Genomic DNA, 27,842 nt, shown 5'->3' on the forward strand with positions numbered 1-27,842 from the left:
TAGTGAAATATTTAAATCGGTAATTGATATACTAATATATTTTTAAGCAGACGCATTATAAAAAAAAAAAAAAATAATCCCAAAAAAAATTAAACTAGTCTGCGAACACATCTTCAAACAAGGAATAATGGAAATAATATTTTAGGAATATCATTAAGTGAGAATTAAGTTGAATGTGTGACGAAATGTGCGTGAGAAATGATAACAAAAATAGGCATCAGTTCGAAATCAGTTCCCGCCATTATCTTAATGGAAAGTGAGTTTTAAATATGGATCCCCAGCGTAAAAATTAATGTATGCAAGGAGTACCACACCCACAGCTCCGCACGCGAATAATTTCACTGAGAGCTATTTGTATTTATGGAATATCGAATACAGCTGTCAGCAGCAGGAGGACCCTTGGCGGAATTTGGCCATTTCTTAACAACAACAAAATCAAAAATCAATAAAAATGAATTTAAATTGCCGAAAATATTCCTCAACGGGCATAAATAAGTAGTATCGCATATGGTTCCGCCCGACTGGCTGCGCCAGTAAGTATGCAACGTTCGATTAACTTGTAATTTCAGAATTCCCAAACACTCGCAGACATGAAGAGGATTTCTCGTACTTTATACACTTTCAGAGGGTATTGTGATATTTTGACACTTCACAAAAACAAATAATCAATGGAGATATTATTTTTTGCAATGATTTTCTTTGTTGTATCTGAAAGAGTGTCCACAGCGTCGGTTATCTCACCTTCTTTTATTCGGTATAAACGCAAAATGTAAAGAGAAACTACAAGCAGCTCATCGACAAACGAAGCCATATCCGTGACACCAACTCCCCGCGCTGTTCCTCTCGAAAATGATGCATAATTTACGAGTTTCTGCCGACATTTCCACGCCACAGTTACCATTAACCGATAATGTTGATAATGTTGGGTGCCGTGCCTCAATGCCTCCGGTTGCCCAATATGTGCCCGAAACTGTTTGCCACCGACAGGATAGGCCTTCTCGCACATATCCCAGAGCATTGTTTGCTGTTTTCGGTGTTGCTGTTCGACTTTATGGACTCTTTTTCCCGTTTTTCTCATTGACGTTGTGCATGTCCGCTCGGATATTGGATTGGAACTTATGGCTGTTAAATAAGAATACATTTTCAATCAATGAAATGAATTAAGTTTCAGTTAAGTAATTTTCGGAGAGTATTGTGATAAATCTGTAACGAATAGAAAACTTAACTTGTGAACCTAAAATGTATTTTTATTGATTATTACGTATAAGACGAGAGTCTATAAATCCGATGCCTATTGAACATGGAGCTACACATCTCAAATTCTGCATAACTTCGGTTAATAGAAAGTTAGGGTAATTTTAATTGAATCAAAATGTTTATGCCTTGGTAAATATTTAGTGTTAGATCGAACCCCTAAATCATAACTTGACAATGAGCATAATTGAGGGAGAAGCGCTGTTGAGTTTCGGTAATTTACTTGCCTTAAGTTGAGCAAAAACTTTGCTTTACTTAATCATAATGCAATTGTTTGGTAACTCAGACAATTGTTCAGGGACTTGTGTACTTATGATAATGCATTTTGCGGCTGAGCAATTAGAACATTAAAGCATTCAAATGGAAATTATAAAAGCTAAAGACATAATCATACTATAAGTTAAAATGACCAATTAAAGTTTAATTTAATTTCCTTGAGGATTTTATGCCACTTCTTTGGAGTTTTATATTCCCAAAAGACTTTTGCAAACATCTTTTCCCCCTCTCTAGGCTAATTTCCAAAGCACCAAAGCCATCTGCACCGATCCCATATGCATTTGCATAAATACATCCGCCAGAGCTGCGGATCCCATCACCGATTTGTCAATTGTCTTGGCAATGCAGTTGCTAACATTCTGGCCAAAGAGATTGATGATGATGCCCAAATACTTTCAGACTTTGAGCCGATTTTCTTGACGTATTTTTACGGCTGCCATAAAAAGTGATGGATAAGAAATTTGCATGTCTAGGGTTTGGGTTTTATTGCGGTTGCCTGCTCGTGGGCTTAGTCGATGCGGTGGCTGTAATGTATTATCCGATAAAACAATTTAAAAGTCATTAAATAAATTTTGCTGTCGCTGGCATTGTACCAATTTCAGGAGGACTCACATTAATGTGGGTGTAGGATCCTGTCCGATACGGGCTCTCTCTCTCTCACACAATTAAGAGCTGACCCAAATGCATTTTTTTATGGTCCAGCAACGAAAGTCAAAGTAATTTAATTTCGGTTTCTCTTTTGCGCCACTTTTATGACACAAACAGAGCCATGGCGTTGACACTTTTCTTGTCGCATTTTTATTTATTTTTTTCGCAGATTTTTAACTTATAACCGTGGAGTGGAAAAGTATTCTGTAGCTGTAGAAGTGCTTAAACGTGGCACGCAAGAAAAATAGGTTCCGACCCTACACTACTTTTATCAGCGGATTCGAAGAAATGTTGTCGTAGACAGATAATTATTTTAAGACAAAATGAGGAAGAAATATGAAATATTTCATTTTAGAAATTTATTTTTATTGATTTTACCAAGTATTCTATTGTCGAGTCGCTGCACCAGAACGCTGTCTCTTTTAAGCTGTTTCTAGTAGAAAGTCAGCCAGGCAGCAAAGTTAACAGCCACGCTGGAAAATTGTCCTTGAATGGGTTGGTGTCATTCTGCCAGAACTGTGTGGCTTGGGGGTCAGCGGAAAATCAAGTGAAAAGAATTATTTTAATTTTGCTTTCATTAAAAACCTTATAGAAACAATGTCAGCGTAATTTAACAGGACTTTAAGCGCGCGTTCCCCCAGTTCAGTGCTCAAATAAAAGCGTCAGAAATGCTCCGCAGAAGTGCCACGCACAAGGAAGGAAAAATCTATTCAAAGTGATGATAATTACACAAAAGTATTCGATTTTAGCACTTTGACTGTGCAATGGTTTGAATGATGGAATAAACGGTTTCGTGAGAAGAAAGTCCAAACGTTGCGCCCCTTAAATCATTAAAAAAACAACGCCCATTAACCAAATATACCAATGCCGCACTCATATAATACTCCAATAAATTAATTGTATTAATAAATAAATAATATGAAGTGATGAAAATAAATTGAGGTAGAACCACGCCAATGCACAACTGCAGGGTCGAATAAATGGCAAAAATATAATTGGTTTTAAATCCGATGTGCAAAATAAGTGAAAACAACTCAACGAAACAAAAAAGCGAGCAAAGTGAAAGCAAACAAACGCAAGCCGATCAAATCAAATGTTAATGGAAAACGGGGAAAAACAAGCAAACGAATTTAAAGTGAAATCGATTTTATAATTAAAATAAATTTAATTTAAATACTTTAACAAAAATATTTTCTTAACAGAGTAAAACTTTAATGACAGATAATGTGTAAATATTTGTAGTTAAAATAATGTTGTGAGTTTCACACGTTTCTTTTGGTCTTACATACAAACAAAAATCCATATAAATCACAAGTGAAATACAAGACTTTAATCTTTAATCATTCGCAACCTATTTACATCCACCCCAAGTAAAGCCCAAGAAATTCCTGCAACTCCCACTTGAAACCCGTCTGCGGTTCGGATTCTTAGCCTAGAACAGCGGAAATTCTTTGCCGCTTTGCTGCTTGCAGATTTTTGTTGTTTGTTTGCCAGCTAAATTGTTGTCATTTCTGCTTCCTTTGTTGCCACTTCTGCTGCTGTTGCTTGTTGACAACAGCGACAACGACAACGACATCAGTTTATTTTTTTATCAGTTTTATGCTAATAGATTAGAGGACACTTGCAGCAGCTGCTCTTCGTCTCCAAACCTCCGAACCGCTGGAGTGTAGCCAAAGTTCAGGCGGGTCTTAAAATATGCAAAGCATTTGAGAGTTTCAAGCATTCACAATCAAGATGAAATATTGCAAATTATTGAACTTGCCATGGCAAGGACAGAGACCAATAAGCAAAAACAGCAGGCAGATGCATTTTCCTCTAATTATATTACAAATAGTGAAGCTTGCCGATGGGGAAGGAAATTTATTCCCGAACAAGTGCAGCAATCAACTATTGTTGCGGTCACAGAGTGAAATTCTGGCATAACTTTGACTATGTTATGAGACCCTGCGGTTGGTTGAGCATTCAACATTCCTTGAAATTTTACTTCAGTTAATATGACTTTCAGATGCAAGCCTCAGGCATTGTCTCTTTATATTCGGGTGTCAACCTTATTGATTTTTCGTATTTTTCATTTCCCCCAAAGCACTGTCCCTACCTCCACATCTACATTCTACCAGCATAACTTGCGTTATCAATATTTAAATTGCAAATATTTGATGGGCCAGCCCTCCACATAGATTTGAGCCCATGGACTGTCGACAGTATTGGCATTATAATAAGCCTCTGCCACAAAAAAATCTCAAAAAAAAATAAGAAAGAAAGATTTATTTCACTTTATTCTTTGTCTATAGTCCTGTTTATCCAGCAATGTGGGCTTGTCCAGAAAGATGTGGGCGTGCCAAGCATCACTTGTAGTTAACTGAATAGAATTTTTGTCGAGTTCGAGTATATGGCGTGAGACTTGTGTGTGTTCCGCCTTTGTTACGCTCACTTGAGCATGATACTCGTCATGTATGGCTGCCCCAAAATGTGGAAAGCAAAAACTGTAGGCAGATAAGGCAAAAACATGTGGCACATGGCACAGCAGACAAAGAAAGATACACCAGAAACCATACAGGTATACATCAGGAATAGATATTTAATAGAAATAAGAAATGAACTCCAATCTTGTTGATCCCAACTGAACTTCACATAAAAGTGCACATGGACAGACGACATTCACTTGTCCTTAAGCACCAATTATAAATACTCACTTTCAGGGCATCCAAATGTAAATTTAATGCCAAAATTCTTGTTTCAACATTTATTTTGGCACACTCTCCCGTTCAGATTTCCTCTTCAATTGTTATTTCACAAATTTTCACTGGATTATGCAGCATAAACTGCAATATATAGATACAAAAATGCATTTTAGCTCGTTACAGTTAGCCCAAAAATTATTTTAAAGGCTTATTGGACAAATCTCCAGAGATAGCCAATCAAAGCTCGTTCATGATACACTTTGACTATTTGCAAATTGACTATATTCATTCCAAAAGCACACACTTTGTGTTTGTTGAACCGCTAAGCCTTTTATCCCTTTTCTCTTGTGACTCGGAATTGGCCACATTAAAATGCAGATTGTTCACAGAAATGATTTACTATGCATGGCTTATGTAACAGCCCAAAAATAGAATAGTACGCAAAAGGTAAAGAGACTCTCGCACACAACACATGAATCTGGTTTCCGTAATTGGCAATTTGTGACTGACGCAACATTTAACGCCTTGCCCTGTAACTGAGGCTGTCAAAGGAAATGAATCTTAAGCAGTGCCAAAGAACATTCGTTAAAGCAAAAGTGCTTGACTTTGATTTGCTTTTGTATCGATTTCTGCTTCTGGTATTGGCATCAATGGCTGCCTCTCCGAGTGAATGGGCGCACAGCAACTGTATAATTTTAGCTGGCAAAAGCCAAGAAGCGAAGATGACGAGCTGTTATTTAGGTTAACATAATGGAACTTTCTCGCTTTTTTGCATAAGCGGCAGCCAGACAGGTGCGAGGACATGTTCATGAATTCATGTGTCTGCATACATATATTTAATATTTATTTATGCTGCCGGTATCTTTTGTGCGTGGCTGCCACCTGAAGCCGTTTTCTTATTTCCGTATCTACGCAACGGAAAGCTACGAAATTTCCGCGCACGTGGATATCCCCTCATAATATTTAAAACAATTTCCCCAGCACAGCCTGTTGATCCCCGTTTTCTTTATGCAGCTTTTTAAACATGAGAAAAATATATTTAATAACTTTCTTTGGAGGAAAGAATTGTATCTACTTGATAACGGTACAAGAAGTTGATTTCTGCGTCGTTCGTCTTCTGGTCTCGCACACAACCTTTTACGTCGGAGGTTGGATCGAAAGCTCCCTCGGCGCTCTCTCGCCGATCGGTTGTCCGCTCTCGCTCTCAATTCGCCCTCCTTCGTTTTCTCTTTGCGTTTGCTCTCGCGTTTCGAATTCGCCCTTGCTCGTTTTGGTGTTTTGTCTAGGGATCGCAATTGGCAAAACCCAGCCAATGCTTTCGACCCCTAACCGGAAGACCACCATAAATCAATTTGAATACGGGTGCAAAAACACAACCCCAAAGACCACATATTTATATATTTTCTCCGGATTAAGTTCAGAGCTAATCTGTAATAGCCACAAGAGCAAAGTTTCAACCTTTCACTCCCTCCAAAGAAAAATCTAGGTCAAAAATGTTTATTCATGGATAACCTTGAACCCAGCTAGGCATCATTTATGCTTTTTTTTGTATGTGCGAGCCTTTACGCATCTATAAATCAGTTCTGATTTCTGCTGCTGGTTGGGCCTCAACGCATCTGCAGTGATTTAATGGTTTCCATGCTCTGCCTTCCCATCAGAACGTTTCGGTTACGCCCTTATTGATGAGGCGCACATGTCTATGGGCTGATGAGTTGCAAGTGGTCCCACAGGGATAATAAGCCTAACCATAACCCTCACACGCATAGATACACTGACACTGTTGCAGACATAGGCGGTGGTCAGTGATTTAGGCACTTGAGCGAAATCCTGAATTTTTGACGCCGATTTCCCCAACTCCATTTCTGATTTGCCTCTTTTTTTCTGTTGCAGGAAGAGAGGAAAACCCGAGCACTAAGCGTGCCGGCCTGAAAATTGGAAAATCCACAAACGATAAACGGAATGAGGTGTCAACTAAGCCTACCCCAAAGGACTGAAACGGAATACGAGAGTTGCTTGTTCAGCATCTAATCCTTCACCAAATTGACGTTTGATTGCACGACACCCAACCCATCCCCACTATCACCTACGTGTCCAGCCATGAGGAAAGGTAACTTTTCACCAGCCCGATCCGTGCTCATGCATTAAAGAAGGAGCGGAGCCAGTCCGACAGCGACAACAGTCCAACCCGCAGGCAGGCAACCCACACAGACCCACCCACCCACACACACATGACAGCGTCAGGAGCGGCTGCCCGAACGTGACACATGGCGATGTACTTTTATGCCAGTAAGATATCCGCCATCGCCTGCGGCATGCGTTGCAAGCAGACCGTGCTGCAAAAATCGCGCGGCCAGCGGGATCGCGACAAATGTCGCCACCGTCGCCGTCGTCGCTGCCGCCACCCCAGCAGTAGCAGCAGCTCCGACAGCGATGACTGCTGCCTGGAAAACGAACCGCTACCATCTCTGGAGCCGACAAATGGTGGCATTTTCTCTCTGGATGCCGGCAATCTGACAGCGGAGACAGCTCTCCTCGGCGTTGGTCCCGGGGCTCTGGGCATACGCTACAGGCGGCGACACAGCGCCGAGCAGTTGAGTGCTTATGACTTGGAAATGGGGTTTCAGCAAATCGAGGTGAGTGATTACGAGAGGATTGCGAATTGGATGGTTCAATCATTTTTCGCAACCCATATACATTTTTTCTATACATTTTTAAAACAATTTAAAGCATTTGTTCAGTGATTATTTTCACAAATAAACGACAGGAAAATCCCTAAATTGTCATGTCAACATTTTAGCCATAGAGCAGCTGTTCTGCTCCTCATTTAGTTTGTTTTTCACCGCACATTTCACCTGCATTTATGCATATTCTCAAACATTTATCCACATTTGGAGGACGGGCACTTTATTATCCATTAATTTGCTCTTTGTTTTGTATGCAGCTTGCCGCAAAATCGGGCGGGCACAACCGCGTGGGTGTCGGTGACGATGTCGTTCAGTACGATGTCCCCAAAAATCGGCACAAACGCAGCCAATGTGATATTAATTTTGAGGTACGCTCTGCGGTAATTAAGCAAAACGTTTCGCCAACTGGCAATTTAATAATAATTTTCAGTTTCTGTGCCACACCCAAGCACTTAATTAGCTAAGTAAATTTGATTTGATTTTTGTTTCCTGGCTTTTTCCCGAACATTTTCCAATTCAAATATATATTGACTGTTTGCATACTTTTTGACAGAGCTCGGTGCTGGGTTCCGGTGGCATTATGTACATAAATGGTAGAATAGTTTCAGGGCCATTGGACTCCCTGGTCGAGACGCTCATACCCAAAAATGTCATCGACTTAGATAAGGTAAGAATCATCTTTGCTCATAAATGTTTCAGCTATTTCAAAAAATTAATACAGCAAATAAATGGGCAAAGAAAAGCAGATTAAATTTGCAACAAAAATTCTGGTAAATATAAAGGGGTAAAAATAATATTTAAATAAGAAAAATTGGTAAAAATCACAGGAAAAAGCGGAGCTTAAATACACTTTTTTACATGCCTCTCCTATTTTGTAAACGCCAAATGAATAACAAATCAGTTCCTACTTAGTTGCTAACACTTAAAGCCGTTGAACAGTTGCCAAGTTGAATTTTCTGGCACGAGCCAAAAAACCACAAACCAAAAGGCAGCCAACGGACCAACAGACCAATTGCCAAACCCAAACCCAAACCCAAACCCAAGCCCAACCTCAAAACTCGAACACAGGCACAGCCAAAGGGCAAACAAAACAGCGGTCTGGGTGCAGAATGCAAGGACAGTCCGGTATGGAGGAGCTGTCTTAGGACCACAAAGACCAAGTGCAAAAATAATTAATTCGTTGCCAACAAATCCAGAGATTTGCGCTTATTTTATGGAGCTGATGTGCGATGCCCCTCGGCAAAAGAAGTGCTGGGAAAAGGCAGATAGAACAACAAGGAGTAAAGCTAATTGCCGACATCTTTCAACTAGTTCAAGAGGCCTGCCTATAGATTTGTATTCAAAACTGGTTATAGGGTATCGCTTTGTCCATCCATTGTTCCCACTAGTTTTATTATGCTGCGTGGATGAATGTTAATTAAGTTTTATTTGTCTTTTATTTGTTTGCAGGAATTTGTATTCTCGTTTTTATTATCGTCACGCTTATTTCTGCGTCCCCATGAACTGCTGGGTAAACTATTGGACTCGGTACCTGATAGCGAATGTTTAGAATCACTAGTAGCCCTCCTGGCCGAGTGGACACTGAAGTTCCCCTACGACTATCGGGATGAGCGCATGATGAGCCATGTCAAACATATCGTTGCCAGGTGAGCAGACGAAAATTCCATTTCCCCTCTTCATGAACTCAACAAGAAGACCACTTGAACTCAATCGCCCTCTTGCAGATGTTCCAATTCGCATTTAGAGGCCGTTGTCTCCCAAATACTGAGTGCCTTACTAAAACGTTTGACTGATTTAGAGAGACATGAGGCCGACCTACGTGCTTGCCAACAGACCAACAGCACAGCCGACAAGGTAAGTCTCGCTGCGAACCTCTGGCAGAGAAATCTGCCTAATCCCCACTTAAAATCAATGTCTCGTTTTTCTCCTCTTGCTTGCTGGCTCCAGAACGCAGTCGAAACAACATTCAACTGTCCAACAGCCACGCAATACGCACAAATTGTCTGCCGACTGGAGAAGAAATTGGCAAAACACATTGGCGGCGAGGAGTTCTTGCAGTGCAGCAGCATGATTCTGTTGGATAAACAGGTAAGTAGTGGAACAAATTCCTGTTTCAAGAGGGAGAATGCAGATTTTTGCGAGAGATTGATTACTGAACAGTTATTGAGTGCAGAACAAACAAAGCAATTACTTCCGAAGAAGGCACTCCCAATGTAAGAGAGAATTAAATGAGGCTGTGTTCAAAATGTTGATCTATACTCTTCAACCAATATCTCAATAGTACAATCAAGCGTACTCTTTAACATAAATGTGGGGGCTTATGTTTATTTTTTAAGAGTAAAGGCGCTCTCTCGCCGATCGGTTGTCCGCTCTCGCTCTCAATTCGCTCTACTTCGTTTTCTCTTTGCGTTTGCTCTCGCGTTTGGAATTCGCAGTGACGCGAATTCGCCCTTGCTCGTTTTTGGTGTTTTGTCTAGGGATCGCAATTGGCAAAACCCAGCCCACATAAATGTTCTCTCAATTGTAATTGTAAATGTTGCCCTCTGCATAAGTCAACATTTACCATAAGAACAATCTGCACTTTTGCATACACTTCTCGTACAACACTCATACACACTCAGACAAACGCCCAAACACTCATACTTATACTCACTTACAAGGACATGCAATTAAAATGACGACAAGCAGCTTCATTAACAATGCTCCCCCTGTAGGTTCACTCGCTCCACTCCACTCCGTTTCACTTCTCTGCAGTTCCCACCTCTTTTTACAGTTATTTTTTTTAACTGGCTGTTCTGCTACCCTGCAGTCGTAGGGGTATATTCTACCACTGAAATTGGGTGAATTCCTACAGAATATGTGGTCTAGATTTTTATCAAAATCTCTGTCCTAATAGAAGTGATTAATAAACGAAAGTAGATGGGCAGCCATATTAATATCTTCTTTAGTCAGTCCCCTAGCCTGTAGCATATTTTTAATATTTGTTGAGCTAAGTAATGGAAAACCCTTCACTATAGCATTCTCTGTATTGTGTTTGCTTTTTATTTAATGCAGAAGAAATGGGACCAACCATCCACATCGGGTGGACCACCCGGCGCACAGGATCCAAAGAAGACATGCAACCTGGAAACGTATCTGGATTGGTCGGCACGTCTCCGTCTGTTTGTTTGCAATGAGATACTGCAGGTGAGTGTGGATATACAGAAGGACAAGCAGTAAATGGGCTCATAACCATGTCGGGGTCCAAAGCAGCGGGTCAGACCAGGCACGGTGCTCAAGTTAAACGTAGCGCATGAATCCTTAGACCCTGTGGATTGAATTAACATTCCCATGCCTGCTGAATATGCAGAGCACTACGTGTCCAGGACTCACATGACTTTGCATGGCAGAAAGCAGACAGCAGGCAGGCAGTCAGCAAGGCAGGCGGACAGTCGAGATGGCTTATAATTTATGCCGTTCGTAACTGTCTCATTGACAGTTTGCCAGTTGGCCATGTGAGCGACTCGTTAAAACTTCAGCCAAGTCACGTGGGTCCATCTTTTCCCGTGTGCCGTCGTCTGCCTTCTCTTACTCGAGCCATCCATTGGCAACGTCTAACTAACTTCCGTAATCAAATAAATCTTTCAGTGTGGTGGCATCGAGGACCGGAGTCGCACCGTTGAGCGGTGGAGTGGCGTAGCCCAGTATTGTCTGCTTGTGGGCAACTACAACAGCGCCACAGCCATTCTGGAGTCTCTGGAATCACCCGCGATAGCAAGGCTGAAAATTACGGTGAGTTCAAAGCCGAATCAACTGTCAAATGTTACGATGGATAATTACCACAAATTGCTGAATAAATCTGTAATTTTGAATATTTTACTTTTAGAATATGTTCAACTATTTAACTTTTGAGAGCTTTAATTCGTAAAAACTTTCGTCTGTCGTCAAATATAAATCTCTACCATGCATTACAAACTTACATCCCAAAAGCTTGAGCAAGGGCATAACCATAAAGATTCGGCCTCTTCCACAGTGCGAGCCAAGGGAGTACTTTGCCTCAAGAAATTTTGCCTTTCCTCTTTGCTCCATCATTTTCTCTTAGTCTTCTTGTGTGTGTGTGTGTGTGTGTGTGAATTTTTTTCGCCTAAGAAATTTGTTCGTGTCAGCAGATATTTATGCAGTCTAATGCACTTTGGCAAAAAGGAGCTTAAAAGATTTAGGACCATGTTCTGGTTTTGGTCAGTCGGTTTCTAGTCAAATATTGAAAGATTTAATGGAAATACTTGCACTCCCCCGTAAATGGTATTTGTTGGCATTTCCTATTAAATATTACAAATAAATTTGAGTTTTTTATTCAGTGTGCCACACTTTTTGTGCCATGTTGTCATAAAAACGAAAGTTTTGAAACCTTTTCAGCACTTTTGCTAGCACTAAGGTTTCCCGCTCAAAAAATGGGAAAAAATATGTGCATGAATAGGGCGAGGACAACGCCCAAGTAACCACAGTTTCGCTGTGGTCCAATTACATCAGGTTTATATATACATATAAGGAGTATATTTACTCACTTATTTGGCACATCGCCCACACTTTTCGGCGGGTTGCCCTCTTTCAACAGTCCTTCAATAGGCTGCAGCGTGTTGCCGTGCATTCAGCTAGTTTTCATCAAAAAAACTGTTTAATTTGTTAATGGATTACGCTTTTTTTTCACTTTACTCTTTTTTGGCGCGGTGTTTCCTTTTGTTGTCGGCACATTTTAACACCAGGCTTTTGGTTTCTCGTGCCATTTATAAGTAAATATTCACGAGGAAAAAATCAAGCTACAAGTTACTTACTACTTAGTTTTGGTCATCAGCTTCAAAGCATATTATCATAGATTTAATGCTGCCCTTCGCCACACTTTCTCTACTTTAATTTGAATCATAAAATGTGTTAAAATTCTAGACGCTGGTGCAATGCGCAGCAAGAAAAGAATAAAATTAAATAAATAAATAAAAATCCCAACTGCACATAAAAAATGCAAGAGAATTTCATAAATTTACAGAACTATGCAAAATTCTAGCTATGAATAGTTTTGGGGAGTGGGAGTGTCTGCATGCATTGTGTTACAGAGACGTCTGTACGAGTACATGTACACATATGTAAATATATTTGTGCCAAGAAGCACAACCATAAACTCTTACAATACACAATCAGATACCAAAAAAAAACAAGAAGGGACGTGTTCTTACGCTTCTTACGCGTCACAACTTTTATACCCGGTACTCGGTACTACATCTGTACCTCTTCGGTTTTTTGCCAAATTTGACAATTTCTTCATCTGTAATCTACATCTACAACACTTCTCACGCTAACACGCTCCTTTAGCTCGCCCCCCTACCCTAGGGAAGGGTAATTAAAAACTGACTTTGCACGCACCCACACTCACTTATCGAGAGGTGCAAGTGTAAGGAGAATTGTTTTTGGTTAATTTCGAGAGTGTAAAGCCATAGGGTACGGTAATAAACAAAAACAAAATAACTTAACGAGAAAAAAAGTATAAACTGTAAAGAAAACATAAAACATCAATTTCCACTTGCCTTTTACGTTCTTCTATTCCTCATTGCGCTTCTTCTTTTCGCATGTGTCGTGAAGCACTTATTGTCCTCTTCACACACACGCATACGTAACCCGCGCGACGAAACGACGAAACGAACGAAACGAAACAAATCTAACGGTATCGAGCGAAAGATTCTATTAAGAGCACAGATTTTGGGCACATTAATTTAGGGTGAGGCATTGGGACGGAAGTTCGGACGTACACACTCAACGAGAGAGAGTCAGACTAGCACGAATTGGGTAGCCTCACCCTATTGGGAGACACTTGAAATGGGAGCGCTGACACTCGCTCTTTGCTTTTTGCGCCTCTTCTTTTTTCTTGGGCTTTTATATGATTGCAAGGTAAAGGGAGGGGACAACTTCGCGCCTTTTTTGGCACATTTTCACACACACACACACATTGCAAGCCCTTGGTGCAAATTTAAAACATTTTTGCTCTATGTACGTACATACATTTGTACGAAAAATAATACACTTTTAACACTTCACTTTCACATATGTATTGCCGCATATTTCCAACGCCGATCTGCTTTTAGCCTCTTTGTGCTCATCCGCAATTGATCTCGCCATATTTCACTGCACTCACTAACACACACTTTACTTTCACATATTGTCGCATATTTCGCAAATGATCTCGCATTTTTTGTCCACTAAATGTTCAACCATTGCACCACATTTAATTTCACTTCACTAACACATACTTCACTTTCACATATTGCCGCATATTTCCATCGACGAGCTGATTCTAGCCTCGCTGTGCTCCTCCGCAATTGATCTTGCATTTTTTGCCCATTAAATGCTCAACCATTTCATTACACTTCACTAACACGCAGTTTTTGTTGTACACTGCACACTACTCCACAACGATACTTTTTCCCGTTTAGTTTCCCGAATTTTCCCGTATTTTCCCGATTTTACCAGATTTGTCCGATTTTAAGCGGACCGAATCCGTACCGAACCGAACGCGCTGACAAATTTTTAACTATTGGAATGGGGATGAAGAAGCTGCAAAAGAGGTTAACTGCGTAGGTGTTGGTGGCGTAGGCCGCGCTCGCCTACTCTTAAATCGAATGCACATATATTGTGACGAGATATGGAATGTTCGCTCTCTTTACTTTTAGCTAATGAGGAAGTGAAGAGGAGAAAGAATAAGAAAACATTGAGAGCGAGAGAGCAAATTAACGGCGAAACAATGCGAGACTGAGCTCTGTCGTTCTTTTTGCTTTGTATGAGTGAATAGGAAAGACAATTGGATTCTTTGTGTTGGTTGCTGATGACTCGCTCTCCTACTTGCAAATCGGATGCACATGTATTGTGTCGAGCACTTTGACTATCCGTCTCTGGATTTTTGGTACATTCTCCATTGTCAGTAAAAAGAGGGGGAGATGAAGAAGATGCGCTGTTGGAGTGCTCGCTCAATCGACTTGGCTATTGATGATGATCAAGAATATACATATGTATATATGTACTTTATGGGATCGGAAACGTTTCCTTCTGTGCGTTACATTCAACCGTTATTCGCACAAATACAATATACCCTATTTACTCTTCGAGTAACGGGTATAAAAACAGAAGGAAAGAAACAAATACAAAACAGAATATAAAATGGGTGGAAGCTCTGGGCAGAGCAGGGTCGGGTCCCATCCAGATTACAACTACAAATGATGTTCATTTATGATTACAGTGGAGCAAATTGCAAGTGACGTGCCAACAACTGGATTGCATGCAGCGACATGCCGAGGGACATGGTCATTTGTGGCAGAAACAGGCAATCGTCTTAAATGAACAAGGCCAACCACAAAGTCTCAAGACTGATAAGCAGGCTAAGGACAAGTCATCCACATCAATAGGAGGAGAAGCAACATCAACATCAACATCAGAATGTGGAGGAGGAGCTACCACATCAATGGACTTAGATGAGAGACCGTCGACCAGTGCGAGTGTGATTGGGCATCCAGTTGGCATAACAGGCACTTCCGCCATGAATGCAATGTCGGCACCGGAAACAGCGACATTGCCTGTGGCTGGCAACAGCAATGCGGAGCAGCCACCAACATCAGCCCCTGCCACGCCATTAACTGGAACGGCACTGGGCAAACCCAATGATTGGGTTGTTATTCCAGTGTTTGCGGATATTGTTAAATTGGCACTGGGCGAACGTGAGAACTGCTTGCAGCGGTAAGTTTAATTTGTCTGGAACCCTCACAATTTGATTGATGTTACACCAATACTTATGCTGATGTTATGCGATACCTTACCCGCCGATGAGAAAAAATCAAGGGCACTAAAATTTCATTACGCTTTAAAGATTCAGTATGAAAATCACAATAATTTATCCGACAAAAAAGCAGCATCGTCAGAAAACGTATCGTGTTATAGCAGTGGAAAGTAAATATCTTGGCGAAGGGGTCCTTTGATTAATATATTTTTTATCCGCATACGAATCCGCATCGACATCCACAAGCAATTGGAATTCGTAATAGGCTTTCGTTTAATAATTCAGTCAGTCATTTGTATTTATATTTATTTATGTTTTATATTTAATTCACAGCAGAGGGGAGCACAATATGCAAAACAAGGACTTTAAATACATTGATTTTTTCTTTATGTCATTGAATAGACGCGTTGAAGAGTGAATTATCTGGCAATACATACACGAACATAAATGTATTTCCCATATTTTAAATGAATTTTAAAGTGTGTGAAGGAATTATCAGATGCACAAAACACTTTCATTAATATTCAAGCCTAATAGTGTTTGTGCTTTTATGATATGTTTAATTTGCTTTAAGTATTTTATTTTATTTGCGGATTGCGGAAAAATATTCAAGTTAAATTTTCCTATAAATTATACTGTTGGTTTAATTCATTTATTTGATCATAATTGAGAAATTTGATTGAAAACTAAATTAAAGTGCAGCGAAACGCGATATGCTTCTCTGCAGTTTCCTATCAATTAACTCATCTGACTGACTCTTATTCCATGGATGCCATTTACCACGTAAATGCCCACTAAAACAACCCATGTTCCCCTGCAGTTCCACCAACGATACCCAGCAGAAACAAACAATAAAGCATGCTCCAGCGACCAGGGCACAGTGGTCACAATTGACCTCATTAGGCACGCAGGCACACCATTCAAACGAGTACGATGCATATGTGCGAATGCGTAGAAATTATAAATTCATAGAGGAGTCTGCGCTTTTAAACTGGAATATAATCTGAGCGCACAAAATTAAATGCCTTTCGACTAAGCAATACCAATTTTGTTTGTTTGCTTTTTGGGCTTTTAAGAAAATCTTATAATGCCCATACTTGTATATCCACATCGAGAAGAAAGGTTTTCAGAAATTCTGCCTGTTACCAACCGTCACGCTAATACAGGATGCTCTGAAATACCTCGCACAAAAACCGATATAACTTTTGCTCTTCCATTCATCTATTTTCAATGTCGCATTGAGTTTCGCAGTGAAATGAACCGTAAAGCGACGTTTGTATGAGCTAATTAAACGGGGCCGATGCTGCATTGATTGCATGGCAACCAGTAAACCTCTCTCGGCTCTCTTTACCCTTGCAACGCCATCCCTCCACATTTATCCTTTCCCCGTTAAGCCTCCACACTTTGACCATTTGAGTCCTGCGCCATTTTGCATTGCAAATAAAGCCCATGACTTTTTATCATCGAGCAAAACATACTTTTCTCACTCGCCGCCACTCTTTCCTTCCACTCCTTCTTTACACTCACTCATACCTACGTTATTTTCCCCTCCTCTCTTTTATATGTGTGCAGCTTGCAAAATGGCCACATCAATATGGTGGCCTTCGATCGAATGGCGGCCATTGTCGGCGCGTTCACCAAGCACATGCAGGCGATGAAAACAGCACAGACGCCTTCCAGCGGGGAGTACGAACACTTTTGCCGGCATATGCAGCAAACTACAAAACTCGGTGAAGCGGGTAAGTAAAATTCGCAAAAGTCGAAAACTTTGCCTTTTCTCCCCCTCTGCCTTTTGTGTATGTTCTATGAGTGTTTGGATTTTTCACTTTTCGTTTTTTCTGCTTTTCCACTCTGGGTGTTTTATCGCATTTTTCCACATTTTTCACTGACACTCGGTGCAGCAAAGTGTTTTGATACCCTCACGAAGGGGGTTATTGTGACCTTAAGTTTTTCAGCGGATACAAATGGTTACTCTTGGGCAAGAAAAATAGTTGAAATAGTCCATTGATTACAGATTTCAGTTAGTACAATGCTTAGAATGCTTGGAACTAAGATTTGGAATCTAATAATTTGAAACTTTCTAGCATATTTCACTGTGAAATTCTTTGCAGTCTTTTAAAAGCCAATTTGTTATTTGTAATTACAATTGTAACTAGTTATAATTTCAATAACTTGATTTTCCATATTTATCTAGATTTTCTATATTGAGCTCTTCACTCAGTAAAGCGTATTTCTGAACTCCGTCCCTCGCTGCAAGCCTTTGTTTGGTTTTGGTTCGCTTTTCTCAGTTTTGTGTAAAGTTTAAGTGCAGTGTCCCAATGGCTGCCACTGTATGCTTACGTAACCCCCTGCTTTATTTATGTGCGCGTGTTCGTTAAATTGTTGAAATGCCCGAAGAAAAAATTGAAATGGTTCGCTGAAATTCGCTAAATTTGCCAACAACTGTAAAAGAGCTGGAAGCCAAGCAGATCATGGCCAAGCGATTTTACTTTTCCAACGCTTACTTTATACTATAAAGTTTATAGTACAGTTTATGTATATTCATACATGCATACATATGTACATGCATGCATACATATGTACATACTATGTAGAAAGGCAGAATTGAGCATGTCCGATCATGTCTCCAGCCTCTCAAACTCACCCACCCTCGCAATTGCAAGCATTCGATTTTTTGGAAGCAACAACAACACAACGTTGATTTGTCGCTACCTGCTCTCATGGAATATGTACCGTTAGACTTTTGGGTGAAGTAAAGCAAAAGCGAAGTAAACAATCTTGCAAATTTCTGGAGAGAAGGTAGCCAGAGACCAGCGTCGTGTTGTTGCTGCTTTCAAGGCAACGAAGATGAGGGAGTGCAGAGAAATGCACGTACATACATACATACGTACATATATATGTACATATGTACACAAATGTGAGAGTGCGTGAATGTGTGTATTGGGGAGAAGCACACATGAAATAAAGGTGGGGGAGTCGGAGTTAGCGGACATGATCGGACATGCACAATTCTGCCTTTCAATGTTGTGAATCCAACCGGGTACAACTGTCGGTGGACTCAGTGTCCTAAGACTTTTCTTCAATTCTTTGTGTATGAAGATGCAGGAAGAGAAGTAACCTTCAAGCTCTGAGAAAACACAATAAGGTTTATGAACGACTTAAAAAATAAACACTAAAAACCATGCAGTTGTCTTCACAAAATTAAATTAATAACATACTTGGAAAAATATACAAAAAAATACGCGAGCAAACAGAAAGTTGCGAAATTGAATTTGAATTAGTATGCAGCTGGCGGAATGAATTTTAAAAGAAATTCTCCACCAAGAAGCCATGAAAAAGTCCAACATGAACTTCAATTAATCCGCGCATCCTCAAAGCAGACTTTATTCGCAGAGTAAATACAAACAGGAAAACTTCACATATCCCCAGGCCTCAGACAACACAGAAGCGAGATGAAAAAGAGATGAGCTCCAGAGAACAAAAAAAACTACGTTACAAATGCAACAAAAATTGCAACAAGGTGCACCACGTGATGTGTTTTCTTACTCATTTTGTTTGGGTTTTTTTTTTTTAATCCTTCTTGGAGCTGTCAGCAATGCCCAGCAACTTGATATATTTTCCACAGAATGTACACATGACAAAAAGACCTGAAAGAAAGCCCCAAACTAAAGACAGTTGGGGAGAAGGAAGAGGTTGTGTCACGTAGCAGAAGCATGTGGCATGAAAGCGGGCAAAGACATCAAAAAGGAACAAGAAAGTTCAGAAATGAAAGGCCACAGAGCACATAAGGACCCACGAACTCATTTTGAAAACAGGCAGGGTAAGGCAACTTTTGAAGGCTCCAGCTACTGGCAAAACCAACAACCAGAGGCATAGAAAAAAATTCTAAATGGTAGCCGAATCAATGGTACCCTGTCAGAACTACAAATATTCTGAAGATTCAAGACAACATTTTATACACACCATGTAATGTACAGTGGCTCCATCGCATAATCGGACAGCGATTTCCTCTTTACGAATGTGCTCAAAAAGTATATAGAACTGCGTTAGACCAACCGTTTTTTCACTTTTTATACAACTTAATAGTATTACCTATCCAAATCATAAACAAAAAGTCATACTTTTTAGTGAGAACAGTTAGTTTTAATCGAAAAACCAAAAAAAGTCATGTTTTGAGACTCAATGCATAATCGGACAGGGCAAAAATGCCAAAGGAAAATCCCGTTTTTTTTCCAAAAATCTTTTCATAGTCCCGGTTTTTCTTATCGAATGTATGCCATGGATGCCTGGATATATACCAGACAAAACAAAAACATTTTGTATGCCCCCCCCAGGAGAGCAATCCTTTTTCGAAATTTCGCTTGCTATAGACATAGAACACGGAAGAAAAACTGCTCGGAAAACCGCCAAATGGATTGGAAAAGGCTAAACTATGGTTCACTAAATAAATATAAGGATCCATAATAAGTTTAGACTGGTCAAAATTGTTCGGGACGGCCACGGCTAACTTTTATATGAGTCAAAAGAGCATTCGATATTAAAAAAAATTAGTAAAAATATCTTTAAAAATTCATAAAAATTAGAACGTACTGAAAAATCGATCGGGAAAAGTGGTTTTCCCAAAGAGGGGGGTCTTATACATTGAAAAAGTCCCATTTGTATGAGAGATTTCCCCGACCTAGTACATTTGTGGGCTCTAACATTGAAATAATTAAGTCGAGAACTTGTACTGAGAAAATTAATTTATCGAATAAGGCATTTTGATGCTATATCCTCTAAAATTCCAATTTTTTTGATAGTGTTTATTATTAAAAGATATTATTGAATGAATGCTACCAAAAAAATTTGATTTTACGATGATATAGCATCAAAATGCCTTATTCGATAAATTAATTTTCTCAGTACAAGTTCTCGACTTAATTATTTCAATGTTAGAGCCCACAAATGTACTAGGTCGGGGAAATCTCTCATACAAATGGTACTTTTTCAATGTATAAGACCCCCCTCTTTGGGAAAACCACTTTTCCCGATCGATTTTTCAGTACGTTCTAATTTTTATGAATTTTTAAAGATATTTTTACTAATTTTTTTTAATATCGAATGCTCTTTTGACTCATATAAAAGTTAGCCGTGGCCGTCCCGAACAATTTTGACCAGTCTAAACTTATTATGGATCCTTATATTTATTTAGTGAACCATAGTTTAGCCTTTTCCAATCCATTTGGCGGTTTTCCGAGCAGTTTTTCTTCCGTGTTCTATGTCTATAGCAAGCGAAATTTCGAAAAAGGATTGCTCTCCTGGGGGGGGCATACAAAATGTTTTTGTTTTGTCTGGTATATATCCAGGCATCCATGGCATACATTCGATAAGAAAAACCGGGACTATGAAAAGATTTTTGGAAAAAAACGGGATTTTCCTTTGGCATTTTTGCCCTGTCCGATTATGCATTGAGTCTCAAAACATGACTTTTTTTGGTTTTTCGATTAAAACTAACTGTTCTCACTAAAAAGTATGACTTTTTGTTTATGATTTGGATAGGTAATACTATTAAGTTGTATAAAAAGTGAAAAAACGGTTGGTCTAACGCATTTCTATATAGTTTTTGGGCACATTCGTAAAGAGGAAACCGCTGTCCGATTATGCGATGGAGCCACTGTACAATCATATCTCTAGTTCATAATACTTTTTTTTGTGAGGGTATTAAACCCACATCTGAAGCATAGACAGAAGTTGTCTTCGGGTGTTGCGGCAAAACGCATCTTAACAGCAACGGAAGCTTCAGAAATAAATGAATGAAAACTTATGGAGGAGAACTTTTTGTGGTGTGTTTTTATGCTTGGTAATTCAGCAGGCTCAGGCTCCTCCTCCACAGCATAGGCCTGAGCCTCGGGGGGTAAAACTTTATCGGCGAGTGCATAATGATGGCGGCAAATGAGATTTACGACGAAAACCCAAAACGAGTGTGGGTCCCTCTGGCTTAACTAGTCAACTCTGCGCACCTTTGAGGGGCGGCATTTTTTTATGTGGGCAGGCATAAAGCGATGAGAAGTATTTAATCAGCATTTAGTGTTAAATAATATTTTATTTTGAACAGCTAAATTTAGCGAGAATATTATTCATTTTTTCACTAACAGTACCATAATTTATTTCATGGAATGTGCTGTTAATTTAATTAATTTAATTGTGGTTAAACAAAAAACGTGAAGAATTTATATAGATTGAAGCATGCGGTGTGTTCCAGATTTGTTTTTTGTTTGTGGTTTTAGGATTTAGACAAGTTTTAGTTGAAAGTTGGTCCTGTTGTTGTGGTTATATTTGTTTTTGATGTCGCATCGATGACAGACTTGTTTTTCTGGCTGTCACGCACACAAAAAGCTAAATGGGCTTCCTTTGCACTTATTGCAGTTGGTTGGCTAAGTCGACCGAGCATCTTCTAAATCAGTTTTCTCAGCATATCACCAAACTAAGGATACTGTCCAGCAGCTCAGAAAAGTTTCGCTAAACTTTAAGCCAACGTCAGCAACGTAAATGCAAACGAAGTCCCTGAGAAAAATTCGAATAAAAGTTTATTTCCAAGTTTTGATGCACTTTCGAAAACTGCATAAATAAATGTACCTTTTTTTTTTGGGGGTGCTTGTAGCCAAAGTCCTTCACGCACAGACACACACTCGAGGACAGTGGATGCTGCACTATGGTCCAGATGACCACTTTTCTTGGCCAAATTGAATAACTCGCGAACCGAACAAGATTTTTTGATTTAGTCTTTTGATATAAGTTAAGAATATGAAGAGGAAGGTTTTTTGAAAAAATGGGCGTGGCAGCTCCTTTTTTTTAAAGGAAAATCGGTTTTTAATTTTTTTTCTCAAAATGTTAGAAGCAAAAAAAGGATGGGAATATGTTTAGCAGATCAAGATTCTATAAAAAAAGTCGTAGCACGAATTAAAACAACTTAAAAATCTAAGATAATCGCATTTTTTCTCAAACAGAGCATGTTTCATTATAAGTTTTCATTATAAAACAATATTACACTGGCTCCACTCTAGCCCTCCAAAATAGCTAGTGATTAGTACTGTGGCTTAAATGCAATGCAAAATGGTACCCTACTTCACAATTTTCTTCTTCATTGTGTTCCAAAGGGCAAAAAACATTGAAAATTCTCATTTGAGGTTATGATCTATAAATGCAAATTGTTAGAGTTGTGGTCAAATGTGGCATTTGTGACTATATACATTTTAACAATCATTTATTGGTCTACGACACACAATAGGTTTCAAGGTGGGACTAGGTGACACTCTATTAAAAAAACCTTCTCAAAAATTAGTCTTTACTACGAACAGACACATATTGAAGGCCTCACTTTGACATAAAATTACGAAGACATCGCCAACTACTAGATACCGTTCACATTACAAAACACGTAGTAAAAACCCTACTGAATAAAATGCATCCAAAAAATTGGATCAGTTAATCGTATTTTTCAATTTATGAGACATTTAAAACAGCAATAAAATTGGTACTTTTTCACTGCACATGCTGTGCAATAATGACCGCTGGGTTTCACAGCTGATTTTGCGAAGGTGGCGCCATCTATGCAAATTTCTGGTACGCAACTTTGATGGTCACTCTTTTTCTAATGCAAAGCGCCAAAAACCACGTCTTGGTTTTAACTTTTAAAAATTGCCTTTTGGCCAAGAAAAGTGGTCGTCTGGACCATAGTGTGCTGGTTTATGGTAAGCGCATTCTGTGCCAAGCCAACATATTGACCAACTGGAATGGGCTTTTCAGAAGAAATATCTATGTTAATTCTTTGGAAACTGAGAATCTTTGGGAACTTTTCGCGTATCTGCAGCTACATAGGTCGTATTTTTGTAGTTATTCATTGAGAACTGGGAATAACCCCCAGCTGTCCCATCATGTGGTACCACTCCATTTTGACATAATCAGTTTATAGCCAAAGAAAATGGAAGTGTAGAAAAGCCCCTCCTGCTGGGAAGAGATTTCTTGTTGCTGTAATTTCTTGGGTGGCACCAAAAGGAAACACCAAACTGACCCACACAAAGGCTCTATCGTTGCGAGTTGTAAGAAGAGCAGAAGGGCGATACGAGTGTTCCACAGATAGCGAGCCACGGGAGCAGAAAAGAAGAATGGAAAATCTTTAATCGACTGTCTGCCAAATAAAATGTCTTTAATCAACTTGCTTGACTCCATCATGCTGGCTTTTCTTCCTTTGTCTATTATACTTGGCTGCCGGATGGAGCCATTTTACAGCATTTTCAGTTTACTCAAGCCTTGCGTTCCTCCAACAACTAAATATGTGTTTTTTCGCAGTTTCGCTCAGTTTTTATTCGCGTAATCTTTATGGCCGCATTCTTGCAAGTTTTACCTGACGAAACAACAACAAAAGCGAAGTGCAACATGAACCAAGTGGAGGGTCTCTCTATGTACATATATTCCCTTCTCATGTTCGCCCTGGCTGGCATTTTTTAATAACAATTCCTTAACACAGAGGTAACTGTCTGCCAGTTAAGACCCTCGATGAGAAAAGGTCGGATAAAATGTTGATGGAATGCGAATCCTTAAGTAGTTGGAGGTCTCATTGCCCTTTTTTTAAAAGCCCTAATTTAGTTATCCTTTTCCGCCCAGAGTGGGGTCATAGGAGCACTTTTTCATAGATACAAGATACAGACCCTCCGTTTCCCCTCAATCCACCACTTCGGATTAAGTTTAGGCAAGTGAGATTCCACCAGAATAAAGATTATATTTTATTTTATTTATTTTACATTTGTAAACCTAAAGACAAGATAAACTTTCAAAGCCTCGCCAAACAATTAAAGGCACAACAAAATGGCTTTCGAAATGCCATCAAAGCATCACAAAAGCATTTAATTGTTTTCTCCCTTTGCTTTGCCTAGTTCTTTTCCTTGCTTATACATTTTATTTAATTTATTTTGCTTTGAAAATCTAACTCGTTTGTACTCCTTTTGGTGCACACTTGGCTATGAAGACACGAGCATTGTTATGTCAGGAACGCACTCCATGGCCTCTCGCTTTGTGACGGCATGTGATACGACTGGCAAAAGTGGAAAAATAAGGGAAATAAAGGAAAGGATGCATCGCTTGCATAAACAAAAATAAAGAAAATCCTGCTAGGAGGCCCGTCTCCATGGGAACAGTCTCCTCGTGTGCTGTCTGGCGGGTCCTTAATTCCCCGACTCCCCAAAGGGGCGACAGCAGCTGTGCCTATTGCATGGCGCACGTCTGCTCCGGCATGACACAGGAACTCGAAAGCCATTTCTCGACATTCCGAAGCGAACAGCAGGCAGAAATTGCATTTAGATGTGCGAAGAAAATTGCTAAAAATAATATTTGCTGACGAGGGAATTTGAAATGAAAATGTTTATGTTTAAACGTGAAAGGAATTTACAAGTTTCTCGTAAAATAATAATCATATCGAGTGTCAAATGTCAGGCCAAAGTTAAATTCGAATCTAAAATTAATTGTTAGTGGCTTGAAGGCAGGCCAAACAGGTCCAAGGAATTTCCCACAACACCAGAACAAACATTCGAGTGCTTCTTGGCATGGGGAATTTAAGTGCAATTAATTTGCATGCCTTGTGCTTCTGTGTGTTATTTCAATTTTGCTCATTAGGCCTTAGATATGGTAATTTGTGCAGCAGGACCATTGGGAGGAAGCCAACCCAAGTCCATATAAACAATTTGTTAGGGTGAATCCTTTGGTTTGGCCCAACAACTGGCCCAATTATCCTTAGCTCAATGGCAGTGCAATATCATTGACCAAGTCTCAGCATCATTATCATTATTAGCATTGGGAGATGCCTTTTGCTAGCTCTTCGTCGTTTGTGTCTGTTGTTTAATTGCAAAATTAAATTATAAATGCGAAAACATAGGAAGTGCGTGCAGTGGTTTTCGTAGTGCCAGAGGCAGAGATTTCCACATTAGCTTAATGAATTATAATCATTGAATATTGATCCCAAATAAAGAAATCAAATTTATGTTTAAGAGCCTTTGAAGTAGCTCTAAAATACACATACAAAAAAGCTTCTTCTATGTTTAAAATCAATATCATTAAATTTTCAAGTGACAATTTGAATTTCAAAAGCAATGCCGTCCGTTTTCTGTGTTTCTATTGTGCCAACGCGCTTGAAACAGTGGAAATTGTGCAGATTTATATTGTTTTATTCACTCTCGTAGACATGGAGCTGACAGTCCGGCCGACAGTTCAGACATTCCAGATAAATACAAATAGATAAAAGGAAACGGCTCCTAGTAACTGTCCTCGGCCAAACCCCAATACTTGCAGCATCAACCCTCCCAAGCCGACTGACAGCAGCACGTTATTGGTATTCAGCTGCGGGCAGTTTTCATTTTGGGTGTGGAAAAATGACCATAGACTGTCCTTGTTATCTATCACCTGTCTGGCATGTCTCTCCTCCTCTCAAAACAATTTTACAGCAGCCACGGTGGAGTCTACTTTTGGTTCTCAGTGCTCGGGAGGCAAGTAATTGCTGCCTCACTGAGCCAGGAGCTGAGCAAAAACTGAGCATGAACTCTCTCCTGGCTGTTCCCACCGCAATCAAAATATCTAAGCCCAAGCTTATGCATACATACGAGTATTTGAATTGCAATCAGCTTGAGGTTTAATTTCTTATTCCACACCAAAATATATTCTGATATTTTGAGAGTTTCTATTCGACTCCCAGGCTTTTAACCGCTTGTTAGACACCACGAGTATACCATACGGATACGGTTCGCTACCATGTTTGCAGACCGTAAAAATAAGTACCAAAACAGGAACGAACCGAACCGAACCAAATAGAAACAGAAAAACAAACCAAACTGAACCGAATCGAGCCGACTCCGGAATGGGGAAAATATTTACACGCCACACACGACTCCATTGAAACCAAACAAGAGGAAAAAGGGCGAAGGGAAAAAATGTTGTTGGCAAGCCGAAGTATGGTTCTTGCTGTTCCATAACCAGAGGCAACGTTTCCTTCATTGTAACGGGTGCTGAGTGTGGCAGGGGCTTTGCTGTTGGCACAACTTGAAGAGAGTTTTCAGCGCATGTTCCAGGCGGATGTTTTGTAGCCCAAGCATACGTAGAGTTTGTGCACACAAATCCTATAAACTGGAATAGAGGATAGAGGACAGAGGATGGCCTGCAGTGGGATGCCACATTTTGTGGCAAGTCAAGCGCACATCTGTTGACCGAAAGCGCTGGCCAAACGAGGATGCTGCCCCAAACATTGTAAAATTTTAATGGGCTCATGGTGTGAACTGGACATCGCACGATGCCACACTCCTCTTCACAGAGAAACATTTTTTCTTGTCCACTTGTCAGCTCTTGACCGCTAGGCAACCCATCACCCAGCGACTTCCAGCTCAAGTTTTTCTACTTAAGCGCTTTTTGGGCTTATGACCGATCGTCAAGCAAATCTCGGTTGAAAATTCATATCCTAAATGCAAAATAAATTCCTTAAAACAAAAAAATTGCATAAATTTAACTGATAATTGAGCGAGGCAAATCTTTACGTACATTTGTGTACATCCACTTTAAATATTGCTGCTTGCTGGCTTCATCAATTTTAGCTGTGTGTTTGTCCAAAAGTTTTGTTTTTCCACGCTCTCCGGGTGCCTGGAAAAAATAACTAAACAAATGACGAGCCCTCAAGGCTTCATCGCATGCCATCGAACACGTGCCAAAGCAAAAAAGAAGTGGAAAAGGAATGCTAGTGGCAGATAGTCGTAGGCGTAAATACCCTTTCGATTCTTCAAGTATTTTTATTTGCGCAGATTTGTGAGAAAATATTTACACACACTTCCAGAAATCTCCTGAAGCTGTTCAAAAATTCCATTTAAAATAGTTTCAAACCAAGGAGCAAGCTGCTTTTCCTACTGAAATGACTAGACCCTTTGTAAGGGTATGCAAATATCAAACATTTCGACACGCATCGTTGAGATTTTTCGGACAATTTGGAGTGTGTGCGAGTGTGTGCGAGTATTTCCTTGTTTGTGAGCACTCTTGTGTCCGCTCGAGTGTCCTTTTCAATCAAGTGGAAACAGAAACTTAAATAACAATTTCTAGCTGTGTCCATTTTTCGTTGACCCGCAATCATAGCAAAAAACGAAACTTGTGCCACTGCTCAAGCTATTTTCAACCAAATATTCCACTAATGACTGTGTTTTGTTTTGTTTTGCAGAACTAATGATGGCCTCGTTCGACTGCGAGGAACCCAATAATGCTGAAAAGCTAATGTATGATCTAAACTAGCCCTAAGCCGAATGAATGTTTTAGTTTTAACGACTAAGAAGGCATTTAATGTTACCTAAAGCGACTAGTGTTTGTATTTCCATGTAGGTAAACATTTATGTGTTAGGCCAAGCACTAACAGACATTAATCAGTAGTCCATAAGAAACTAAGATCTAATTATTTGTAAGAACTATTGAAACATACACACAAATATGTGCGTGTGCATGGACATTGAA

The 27,842-nt window shown here is 39.7% G+C and overlaps 1 protein-coding gene across 7 annotated transcripts; it reads left to right on the forward strand.

The window, feature by feature from the left end:
- Nucleotides 1-27,819, forward strand: LOC117900609 (ras-GEF domain-containing family member 1C-like). 7 transcript variants are annotated; one of them, XM_034811025.1, is made up of 12 exons: nt 1-19; nt 6,750-7,492; nt 7,801-7,911; nt 8,097-8,210; nt 8,993-9,189; nt 9,268-9,397; nt 9,491-9,631; nt 10,598-10,729; nt 11,171-11,314; nt 14,802-15,295; nt 16,908-17,074; nt 27,556-27,813. In XM_034811025.1, the coding sequence occupies exons 2-12, from the start codon at nt 7,124-7,126 to the stop codon at nt 27,624-27,626; spliced, it is 2,070 nt and encodes a 689-aa protein (XP_034666916.1). In that variant the 5' UTR covers nt 1-19; nt 6,750-7,123; the 3' UTR covers nt 27,627-27,813. The 7 variants fall into 7 exon arrangements, with proteins under 7 accessions (XP_034666916.1, XP_034666920.1, XP_034666922.1 ...); XM_034811027.1 differs by lacking the exon at nt 1-19 and adding an exon at nt 182-533 and having other exon boundaries at nt 9,268-9,401; nt 9,498-9,631; nt 27,556-27,814; XM_034811024.1 differs by lacking the exon at nt 1-19 and adding an exon at nt 183-533.
- Nucleotides 27,820-27,842: the final 23 nt, after the last annotated feature.

The sequence above is a fragment of the Drosophila subobscura genome, chromosome U, assembly GCF_008121235.1.
Source record: "Drosophila subobscura isolate 14011-0131.10 chromosome U, UCBerk_Dsub_1.0, whole genome shotgun sequence".
Lineage (NCBI taxonomy): Eukaryota > Metazoa > Arthropoda > Insecta > Diptera > Drosophilidae > Drosophila > Drosophila subobscura.